Source organism: Hydra vulgaris, chromosome 08 (genome assembly GCF_038396675.1).
Source record: "Hydra vulgaris chromosome 08, alternate assembly HydraT2T_AEP".
NCBI classification, from domain to species: domain Eukaryota; kingdom Metazoa; phylum Cnidaria; class Hydrozoa; order Anthoathecata; family Hydridae; genus Hydra; species Hydra vulgaris.
The window spans coordinates 31,262,501-31,274,695 of NC_088927.1; the positions used below are offsets into that span (position 1 = coordinate 31,262,501).

At 23.8% G+C, this 12,195-nt stretch overlaps 1 protein-coding gene across 6 annotated transcripts in view; it reads left to right on the forward strand.

Annotated features, from left to right (window-relative positions):
- LOC100212967 (fas-binding factor 1) overlaps positions 1 to 12,195 on the forward strand; it is a 67,948-nt gene that overhangs the window by 8,210 nt on the left and 47,543 nt on the right. For all 6 annotated transcript variants that reach the window (XM_065803404.1, XM_065803407.1, XM_065803405.1 and 3 more), the window contains exons 2-8: positions 3,588 to 3,653; positions 3,908 to 3,970; positions 7,134 to 7,177; positions 7,887 to 7,921; positions 10,140 to 10,203; positions 11,881 to 11,937; positions 12,010 to 12,082. In XM_065803404.1, the coding sequence (XP_065659476.1) occupies positions 3,641 to 3,653; positions 3,908 to 3,970; positions 7,134 to 7,177; positions 7,887 to 7,921; positions 10,140 to 10,203; positions 11,881 to 11,937; positions 12,010 to 12,082 (349 nt within the window). In that variant the 5' untranslated portion in view covers positions 3,588 to 3,640. The remainder of the gene's footprint in view (positions 1 to 3,587; positions 3,654 to 3,907; positions 3,971 to 7,133; positions 7,178 to 7,886; positions 7,922 to 10,139; positions 10,204 to 11,880; positions 11,938 to 12,009; positions 12,083 to 12,195) is intronic.

The window sequence follows — 12,195 nt, forward strand, 5'->3', positions numbered from 1 at the left end:
TAGGTCAACATTATTATGCATAAATATATCTACTAGTTCAATAAATTCTCTTGAGACTCCAAGTAATCATAAAAATATTTTTAAAATCTAAACAAATTTCCCTGTTCTGTTAGTTTTACAGATCTAAAATTTTAATATTTTATAAAATATTTTTTATAAAATTTTAATATTTTAAAATCTTTAAAGATCAAAATATATTTCCCTGTTCTGTTAATTGCAAATACTATGGCGTTATTGATCTCAATAAAACTATGATTCCCAATTCCGAACTATGTATTCATCTTAACATTGCTTCTCTACTATTCGACATTGACACATAAGTTTACTTCTTCCCACTTAAATCCTCTACTTAAAAAGTTAAGTAACGAAAAAAAAAGATCTTTCTAATGAGTGATTTTAACATCTATTTAGTCACAATGAATCTAACCCTGTTTCTACATATCTTGATTCTTTAACGTCTTACTCACTAAGCCATTCTATAATCTTACCATCACGCATAACGGCCACATCAAAAACGCTCATTGATAACATATTTATAAACTTTCATTTAACTGTTCAATACTCAGGTAACGTTGCAATTTCAATTTCAGACCACATGGCACATTTTATTTGCATTTTTGGCATACTCAACCACTCCAAAAAAGTAAAAACTTACAGACAATGCTTCAAAAAATTTAATAAAAGTATATTTGTTGAAGAAATTTCTGATATCAACTGGGAACTCTCCATTAAAAAAGATGATGATGTTAATAAATCCATGATTTTTATTTTAAGAACATTTGATAAAATCTAAGACCGACATGCTCCTTAAAAAATACTAACCAACCAACAAATTAAACTAAAATCAAAACTTTGGATTACGTATGGAATACTTAAATCTATCTCAGTTAAAACCAAACTTTATAAAAAGTTTGTAAAATCAAAAATTATTTATAAGAAATATGAATTATTTGCAATATTTAAATTTTATAGAAGCAAAATTTCCAATTTATTAAAATTTAGCAAAAAAATATACTTTATTACGTATGTTAATAATAATCTGGACAATATTAAAAAACCTAGAAAAGAATAAAAGAAATCATTAATATTAGACCTTCTACACACAATATATTTTTTAAACTTAAATTGAACAAAAATCTTATCACTGATCCCACTGCCGTATCTAATATATTTAATAATTTTTTCAGCGCTATACATAGTGAATTACTTAGCAAAGCCATAACCCCTAAACGCGTATTTAGTGACTTTCTTAACATTCCAAATGCTAAATCGTTTTTTATTAATCCTATAACTAAAAATGAAATCTGGTCTTATTACAAATATTTGGTCTTATTACAAACACGCTCAAAGCTGAAAAAAGTCTTGGTCGTAATAGCGTACCTACATTTCTCCTTAAACTAGTCCCACACATTATTTCTAAGCCTCTCTGTGCTGTTATAAATAACTCATTTAAAAGTGGTATTTTCCTAGATATTTTTAAAGTTGCCAAAGTTAATCCAATATTAAAAAAAGGTTCTCTACTAGATTTCACCAATTACAGACCCATCTCCTTGCTTTCTAATGTAGGTAAACTCTTTGAGAAGGTAATGCATATTAGGCTCTATGCTTTTTTTGAAAAATTTAAATGTTTTTACACCTATGCATGCCCTCATTAAAATGACTGAACTGATTACAAAAGCAATTGATAATAGATATTTTGCATGTGGTGTCAATTTACAGAAAGCGTTAGATAAAGTAGATCATTCAATTTTGTTAAAAAAAGTATAATATCATAGGATCAGAGGCGTACCCCTTAAATGGTTTACTACATATTTAAACGATAGAGCACAATTTGTTTCTTTTAATGACTCAAAATCTACCCTTGTAAAATGCTCTTATGGTGTTCCACAGGGTTCAGTATTGGGACCACTGCTTTTCCTTCTTTATATTAATGATCTTCATATATCCATTAAGTTTGCTACTGTTTACCACTTTGCTGATGATACTATTCTAATACTAATTAATAAATCTTTTAAAAAATTAACACATTAGCCATGATCTTGCCAATCTAGTTCAGTGGCTTCGCTCCAACAAACTTTTTCTAAACTCTAATAAAACTGAACTCATTAACTTTAAATCAAATAAAACAAAAATCTATAAACATATGAACTTTAGATCAAGTAGCAAAAAAATTGAACCTGTTAATTCAATTGAATATCTTGGTATAAAATTGATTCAAATGTTTCCTTTTTATTCCAATGTAAAGACATAGCAATGAAACTAAGTAGATCTAATGCCATGTTGACCAAAGTTTGCCATTATGTTAATCTTGAGACACTTTTGAACATATACCATGCTATTTTTGGTTCACATCTTAGATATGCTTGCTAAGTATGGGGGCAGTCCCATCAACAAGTTCTTATTAGGTTATCCCACCTCCAAAATAAGGCTTTGAAAATTATTTATTTTCAGAACATTAAATTTAATCCTAATGTGCTCTACCTAACTTCTAAAGTATTAAAACTATGTGACTATATTCAATATTCAAATTATCGATTTGTCTGTAACTACCAACACAATAACATTTAACTTTCATCAATTTCTTTTTTAAAAGTATCAACACTTGTTATCACCTTCCTTCCGATAGTAATTTAAACCTGTCTGTCTCTAAATACCGCTCTCATAAATACTGGCATCTATAAAATATCAAAGCATTAAAACTTGGAACAACCTTTCTTATGAATTAAAAGCTCCCAATTCATTCTCAACCTTTAAAACCAGTTTGTTCTACTTTTTATTAAAAAAATATAGTTAATGTTTACAATTTCTATAATCAATTTTTGTTGTCTTTAGTATTTTTATTTTTTTTTTTAATTTCTATTATATATTTAGTTGTCATTACTATTGCTTATTGTTATTTTTATAAATATTTACATTTATATTATTAACTACTTTTAACTATTATTACTAATATTAATATTGTTGTTATTGTTATTTTTATTATTATTATTATTATTAGTATTATTAACATCGTTATTTTTATGTTATAAAGTTAATTATTTTTATTACATATTGTGAAAATTAGTATTATTTTTATTTTAATTAGATATTATTAACATTAGTAGGTGTTTACTTTATATTAGTAAATTTACTATTTGTAAACATTCTTGTATGTAAAATCTTAGTTCTGAAATAAATTATTGATTTATATTGATTGATTCTACTATTATGGAAAAAAAAACATAAAATGAGTTAAGTTATCTTAACTTAATTTTAATATAAATATAAATACTGATCATATTCCAGTAATTTAAGTATAAAAAATGAATAACAAGAATAATAAAAGCATTATAAAAATAGAAAATTATTATTTTGGTAATTTAAAAATGTTTTATACAAAAAAAAAATTAAAGTTTGAAAAAGAGTCTTTATACCTTCTCTCTCCTATTATATGCAGCTGAACTAGATAAATGTGAAACAATAATGTAGTTTGACATACTAAACATGTGATATGTTAAATACATTGTTAATTAAATATATTACACAATTGTAATTATTTAGAATTGTCTCTCTTCCTATAATTACTATAAAAGGTTTTCCTTTTCTAGATGAGCAAATGTAATATTCTTTTGTCTAATTGTAACAAAAATGTTACTTGAAGATGTCAAGAAAAGGTTTGGAGTTTATTAATATGTTAAAATTCATAGGTTGTGCATTGCTTAGAATTAGTTTTATAGCTTTAAATTTGTTCACATTAATTTTAAATTTTGAATAAATTTTTTAAATTTAACTTTAATTTTTAACATTAGTTGGTGTTTAATTAATATTAGTAAATTTACTATTTGTAAACATCCTTCAATGTAAAATCTTAGTTCAGAAATGAATTATTGATTGATTGTTCACAAAAATTTATTTGTTTTTTATTTAGGTCGTATTGATCGAAATGATATTGATTCAGTATTGGATGATTTACTTGACAGTGATGTTGAAGGTATTCATTTAAAATACAAATTTCTAAATTTTATTATAATAATATGAATTTAACGAAAAAAATAATTATAGGCACTTACTTAGTAGGAGGGTAGGGGGGGTATATTTCCTGTTTTGAGAAAAAACATCCTTGATTTCAATCAATAAATATATAGCAAATTATTTTATAATTCTTATATAAATAAACTAGAATTTTTAACCAGAGTTACAACAATTACGACAAATGTTACAAGTTATTTCCTCTAAATATTGGTTGGAGGGCCCCTCTCCTACAGTTAGGAAGAGGGGTATACTCAGTAAAAGTTGATCATGAAGGTTAGTTGGATTTTATACTTTTAATAAATATGATTTTGAAATCTACTAATCAATAAATTTTTTTATTATTTATTGTTATCTGTGTTTCTTGTTTGGTTTTGACCTAATAATGTTATTTATCTTTGTATTATTTCCATTTAAGCTCAAAATACTTCTTTCTATAGAGAGTTAAAAATTATAGATTTCAAGATTTTTTTCCAAAAAGGTTTAGAAATACTTTTTCCTGTAGAGAGTTAAAAATTATAGATTTCAAGATTTTTTTCCAAAAAGGTTTAGAAATTCCTTAACACTTTTAGAACTGTAAGACTCCAGATTCATGGTAAAAATATTGACCATTTAATTTAAACCAATTTGTTCTTTTAAGGGATACCCTAACCATGGTGTTTATAGTATCATTTTTGTTTAGTGTGCTTCTCTACATTATCCTTTCAGACTCCCACTATTTTGTTTCCTGCAACTGTTTCAAACTTAAGTGGAATTTTTTTCGAAGATTTATTTTATAAAAAACTTTTTCTGACATTATGTTAATAATTGATGTTATTATTGTTTTTCTTAATTGTGTTGCTGTCTATATATACTGCTTGTTTTCCTTAATAATAGTTTGCTTGATAAAATCTTTTTTATTTTTCAAAAGTTTGGAAAAGTATTTTTATTCTGTATTATACAAAATAAAAACACTTCATTTTAATAATTTTATTAACATGTTTTAATAAGGCATATTAAAATAAAAAGATAAAAAATGATAGCAGATACAAATATAATAAACTCAGTTTTAACAAACAAATAGATTTTTAGTACTTTTAGTTCCATGTCTTCAGGCATAGACATTTCTGTACTGTGTTTAAAACTAAGAATTTTAAATTTCAATTTGATATATTATTATTATTATTATTATTAATTTACTTAACTTAGTTTATTTTGTCTTGAGTTTAAACTTGAAAAAATTTTTTTAAAAAAAGCCTGCATAAGATTGGACATGTCCTGGATAAACCTATTATTCTGCACCTAAATATACACATTTTCAGCAATTAAGAGTCAATCTTTTAAATAAATGACAGAAAAATTCGCTTTGCTACTAATTTTTTTCAGATGTAAAACTTTTTTTCGGTGACACTTGTTTTATCAAGTTGCTTTGTACTTTTTGACCATAAGTATTGACTGTATTTACAACTTTGATTATATTTTCTCTTGCTTTAAAAAACTTGGTGCATATGGCATTATTATTGATTAGTTACAAGAGCTAGAGTTAGTCACAGAGCTGAGTCACATTACATTTTTCAAAGCAGCTATTTATAAAAATTGCTGAATTCAAAATGATGTTATTTTTATTCTTCTATTTCTGGGTGTATTTTCTAGTTCATTTCTTCTTTATCCAGTACAAGTACAAGGAATAAAATAAAAGATACCTCACATTTATTTTCTGGAGCTTTTATCAATATCTGTAAAATTTTCTGAAACCAACTAAGTGTTTAATATAAGAAAGTTTTTAGGATCATAGTGAAATTAATTGCTTGCATATAACTAATATACTTATTTGCTTATAACTTATATGCATATAACTTATATACTTGATCTACATATTTATCTGTTGGGAAAGTACATAATATTTTTTCTTTATAGGACTACAATTTTCTAAATTGTTGACAAGAGTAGCATCTTGCTTTTTGTTTAAACCAATAGACAATCAATTTCATCTGTCACCTCCAGGATTTTTACATATTTTTTTGTAAAAAATAATTTGTTTTAACAATTTGATCCGGGCTTTTGACATATTTTCAAAATTTAAAAATGCATTAAAGCTTTTTTTAAATATGTTTTAAGATAAACATTTATCATAAAAAATACATAATTATTCAAGTAAAAAAAACAGTTTTTAATACTTATTATAAAAATTCATTAGAAGTGTTTTAGTTACTTCATTAAAAAGTGTTTCGATAATATAAAAGCATTTAAGATCCAACTTATTTAATTGTCACGGCTTTCTAAAATATTTTTCTTTTTTTTTTTCAGCAAAATTTTGTTTATCTTTTCAAATGTATTAACTTTAATTTTTCTTATATTAAAATTTATTAAAAAGACTTTCGTTGTTTTAGAATGTCATCGTTTATAAAAAAAAAAACAATTTTTTATTATAAAAAATGCATGTTTAAACAATTATATATTATGAATTAAAAAAATATATACATCTGCCAATTACACTTTTAAAAAAAAACCATTATCAGTAAATTGTTACTTTATTTAAAAGGGTTTCGCTAATATAAAAACATTTGTTCAAAGTTTTGATGTAATTTATTTTACTTAAGGTGTATTTCAAAATATTTTTCATTCAGCGCGTTTTTAAAATGTTTTTTGAAAAAGCCGTGGCCAAGTTTGCAAACAAAAGTATTACATGCATGGTCACTTAAAGGCGTGTGATCGCACGCCTTCCTGTGAAAGACTGATATATATATATATATTGATATATATATATATATATATATATATATATATATATATATATATATATATATGTATATATATGTATATATATATATATATATATATATATATATATATATATATATATATATATATATATTGATATATATATATATATATGTATATATATATAAATATATATATATATATATATCTAAATATATATATATATATATATATATATATATATATATATATATATATATATATATATATATATATATATATATATATATATATATATATATATATATATATATATATATATCATTTTTGCTTAATAATGCAGCACATATTGAGCTGATTTTCAGGGAATCACTCACTGCTAACATTTAACATAATATTGTTTTATGTTTTATTTAATAATTTAGACAAGAAGTTACAAGATAAGAATTCAAAATTACCTCAAAAAAAGGTTTAAATTTTTGTTATTTCAATCATAAAAGGAAACTCATATAAACCATCACCATACATAGAAATAATATTTTTCTATTTTATTTTATTACTTTTACAAAAACTTGAATTTAAATTATCTTTTCTTTAAATAAATCTGGGCTGCTCTTCTCTATATATGACCAATCAAATAATGAATTAGTATGTTTAAATTTTTTATATAAGTTAATTAGCGGATATTTGTTTCAATAATGTATATAATACATAGTTAACTAATTAGAAAAAAATCAAACATAAATATTAAACTTTTTTAAACTGTTTTTAACATTCCTAAACTAATTTCAGTAGAGCCTAGTAGTGATTTAATGTCTCTCTTTAAATAATTCTCATAATTTTAAATCAGTGGCGTTTCTTCATTTAGTTTTTTTTAGAGTTCCTAATTTTGCATTATAGGCTGTTTTTTTAATAATTTTATAAATCCAAGTTTGTGTATTTGTGTAACATCTAAATAAATAATCTGTTTTGCTTGTGTTTATAATAGTGTTTCAACTAGTCTTGATTGTATCAACTAGTTATAATTGTATAAACCTGACTCAATTGTATCAACTTGGCTTAATTGTATCAACTTGACTCAATTGTATCTACTTGACTCAATTGTCTCAGTTTGTTTTAAATCCACAGTTTTTAGTTAAACATATTTTTAATTGTTATAAAACTTATATTTTTTTTAGGTAACAGAAAAACCTAAAGTTTCATTGACATCAAAGTAAGATTTTTTTTTACTATTTTATATCAATAATACAATCTAAATAATCAAGTTCATTTTTAATTTACTAATTTAAACCATAGTAATCAAGATACATGTAGAATAATAATATCATAAGTCTAAAAGTATTTTTTAAGTAAGATCTTTGACTTTAAATTGTAGTATTTTTTGTTTCAAATTTAAACAAAGTTTACAAAAATGATTTTTACTCTTAGTATCTTTAGAAAGGTGGAGGGGTAGTTTACAAAAATTTTTTGAAAGTTGTCTAGTTGTCCAACTAGAATTTTCCTTAAATTTTAACCACCCAAAGCTTTTATTCATAAAATGCTACCCTGAAAATTTCATATCATAAAAAAATTGGCGAATCTATTTTTAAATGTTATGATTGGATCAATATTGAATGAAATAAAAGTAAAGCCTAAAGTTAAAAGCCTAAATAAAAGTCTAAAGTTGAGTACACAAACTTACTATTTATGCTTACATTGCTAGCTTTTACTCACTAGTTATTTTTTTACTTTTTACATACAACAGCTTTATAAATCAAAAGGTGATTACCATTATTATGATGATTACTATTATTACTGTAATGATAATCTAGTCTCATAATTAATATGAGAATAGATAGTTTTTATTTTTACTAAGACAAAGGTTTCTTATTGTTAATGATGCATATGACAGTTCTAATTCCTAAAAAAGAAGTTGCTGCATTGCTTAAAAAAAATAAGTTGCTGCATAGCTTAAAAAAAATAAGTTGCTGCCTTGCTTAAAAAAAAATAAGTTGCTGCATTGCTTAAAAATTCATTTAAAATAGAAATCAAGATTAAAATAATAAAATAATTTTTTTTATTTAACGTTTTTTCTTTTTCTAACAAACATTTATGGATTAGTAATTCATCAAAATTATTTGTTAAGAAAAAAAAAATGCTAAAAAAACATTAAAACGGCACCTAACTGTTGCATCTAATTATTAAAGTGGTCAACTCAAGTAAAGGATTAAAAAAAAATTAATCATTAAAAGAGTGACTGAACATAAACCTTAAATTACATTCAAGCAGTTTAAGGCAGTTACTATTGTTTTATCTGACATATTTTTGAGATAAAACATCAGAGCTCTTAAACAAAGCATTAAAACCATTGTTTAAGTGATAAGCTTACCAATATCCCAAAAATAATGGCATCTCCTAAAAAAAATGATGGTATCTTTTAAAAATAATAGATGGCATCTCTTAAAAAAATAGATGGCATTTCCTAAAAAAAATACGTGGCATCTCCTAAAACTGTTAGTTTAAAATGCATTGTTGTTTAAACACAATCCCAAGTTAATTTTAAATTATCTATCAAAAAACGTTACGAAGAATCTTTGCCCAAATAAGTAGACCATTTCTGATTAAGTTTCTCAGTATTGGAACTTGTTTTACAACAATTCTTGCTTTGTTAAGGCAAGTTACTTGCAGATAAATTTTTAAAAATTTTAATTTTCCTATTATATAAAACCTTAGGAGAAAGCAGGTATATTGTAATATATAAGAAATCTTCATTTTAATTTTTGTATTCTTTCATTGATTACAATTAATATTGGTAATTAAAAGTCGTGATAAAAAAAAAAGAAGATAATTTCAAAGTTCAATAGTAAATGCAGTTTTTAGGTAATTTCTATGTATGTAGTTTATGAGTTTATTTCTGCATGCAAAAATTGTTTGTTTTTGTTTTTGAATAATGCTTAACATAATTCAAACCATAAAATTTCAGATATCCTATTGAATATATAGTAATGTTTTGAGTATGATGCACTCTATTTTGAGTATGATATGCCCCATAGATATATATAAATGAAAAAAAAATAAAAATTAATGAATAGAACTTCAAAAAATTTTTAAGTTTTTAAGTGGTGACAAAAAATTTGCTACACTCTAAATATCTCCATTGCTTGAGTGCAAATTCTTAAGATATTTGTTTGTTTCTTAAGCGATATCAAAAAGTATGGAGATATTTGTATATCAGTAATTACAATCAGTAAATACAAAAGTAAGTCAAATGGTAGAACACAAAAATACAAAAATTGAAATAAAAATTATTACTCTCAACCTTGCTTTATAACAATTTTATACATTGTATTTACAATTAGAACAATTAGTAAGTACAATTTTTAAAGAAGTTTATTTTTTGCTTTTACCTGCTTATTTGTTTATCTATTGATTTTATCTGCTTGTTTGTTTAGAACAAGTGATGCAGACTTTTACAAGAACCTAAAAAATTTTGCAAGTAATGAAGATATTAGTAACGTAAGTATGAAACACATTGATTTATATATATATATATATATATATATATATATATATATATATATATATATATATATATATATATATATATATATATATATATATATATATACATACATATATATATATATATATATATATATATATATATATATATATATATATATATATATATATATATATATTTATACAGCCTTTGGAAAGAGCAAATGCATGAGCTATGGATAGCCAATCGCTGGCTATGCAGGCTGCCCAACTAGATTTTCTTGCACAAACTTTCAAGTTAAAGTTTTTATGTTTTAGTGATTATTTTTGATATTTCTACTGAACTTATTTATTTTGGTCCTTCTTCATTCTAGGGATAGTAAAAGTATATATTTTTTAGTGATAAAAAGACATAAAAACAGGCTATAATAATAAAAATCTTTATTTTATCCAAACGTTTTTTTTTAATTAAGTTTTTTATTATTATTTTTATATTTATTTGATAATTTTTGACGAACTTTAATAACAAGTGGGAGAGAGACCAATCATTGAAAAAGATTTTTGTTGTTAAATCTTGAATAAATAAGTTAGATACTGGTCTTACTGCCCATTGCTGGGTGGTAAGAATTTTTTGGCGGATAGTATACAAAGCACTTTTTCTGGTAAAGATAGATACTTCCTTTTTTTAATGTTTACTATTTATCCTAGTTTCATTTTATTAAAATAACTTTACAGAATGTCCCAAAAAAATGGAAGTAAGCTTGTGGCTATTTGAAGTTGGGTTTTATTAAAAGCATCATAAATAATAAATAAATAAAACACAATGTGTTTAATATTTAATAAAATATTTTTAATTGAAGAAAAGTAGATTGCAACAACAAAACATCAAGTGATAAGGAAAAGCTCATTGAATATTTTCAAGAGTTATATAAAAGTTTCCTAAATCAGTAACAAAAAACAAAATGTAATATTTGTTGCATTTTGTTTTACTAAAGTAACCGTTTACTTAAGTCAAGAAGACTAAAGTACCTTAAGACCTTAAGACAAGAAGACTAAAGTAATTGTGTACCCAAGACAAGAAGACTAAAGTAACCGTGTACTTAAGACAAGAAGACTAAAGTAATCATGTACTTAAGACAAGAAGACTAAAGTAACCATGTACTTAAGACAAGAAGACTAAAGTAACCGTGTACTTAAGACAATAAGACTAGAGTAATCATGTACTTAAGACAAGAAGACTAAAGTAACTGCGTACTTAAGACAAGAAGACTAAAGTAATCATGTACTTAAGACAAGAAGACTAAAGTAACTGCATAATTAAGACAAGAAGTAATCATGTACTTAAGACAAGAAGAACTCTTTGAAATCAAATATGATGATGATTAAAGATTATTTAATAGTTTAATTTTAAAATAATTACCTTATAATTTAAAATGTCTCCTGTGATATTTAATATAAATACTAAAACTACTTATATTTAAGAATTATAAATAACAGAATATAAATGTTATATATATTAAAGCACAAAAAAAAAAAAAAGCAAATATGGATATGCATATAACCTTAGAGCCCAGTCTATTTTTGTTTATCTGACTAACTTTTAGAACAGATTTAATGTTTGGATAATGGTTGTTTAAGTGCAATGTATTTTTATAGTGAATGAAAATCTTTTATAAAAAACTTTTACTTTAGCATGATGACGAACCACTATCTGAGGAAGGAGTTCAAAAGCTAGCCAATGATATTGGAGTAAATTTCATTTTAAATATTTTTTGCGATATCGTGTTTTGATTTATTTATTAATAAAATTTACCTTTATAGAACTTAGATGATCTTGATGACAACTTGTTTGCAAATCTCAAGAGCAATGAAAAAAAAAACCAGAAGAAAAAAGGTAAAAATTTGTATATGATAAACTCAAAGACAATACCAAATAATTTAACTTAGTCATTCAGTTCTCAAGATTTTTAACACTTGGTCTTGTCTTTTTCTTGAGATGATTTTGTT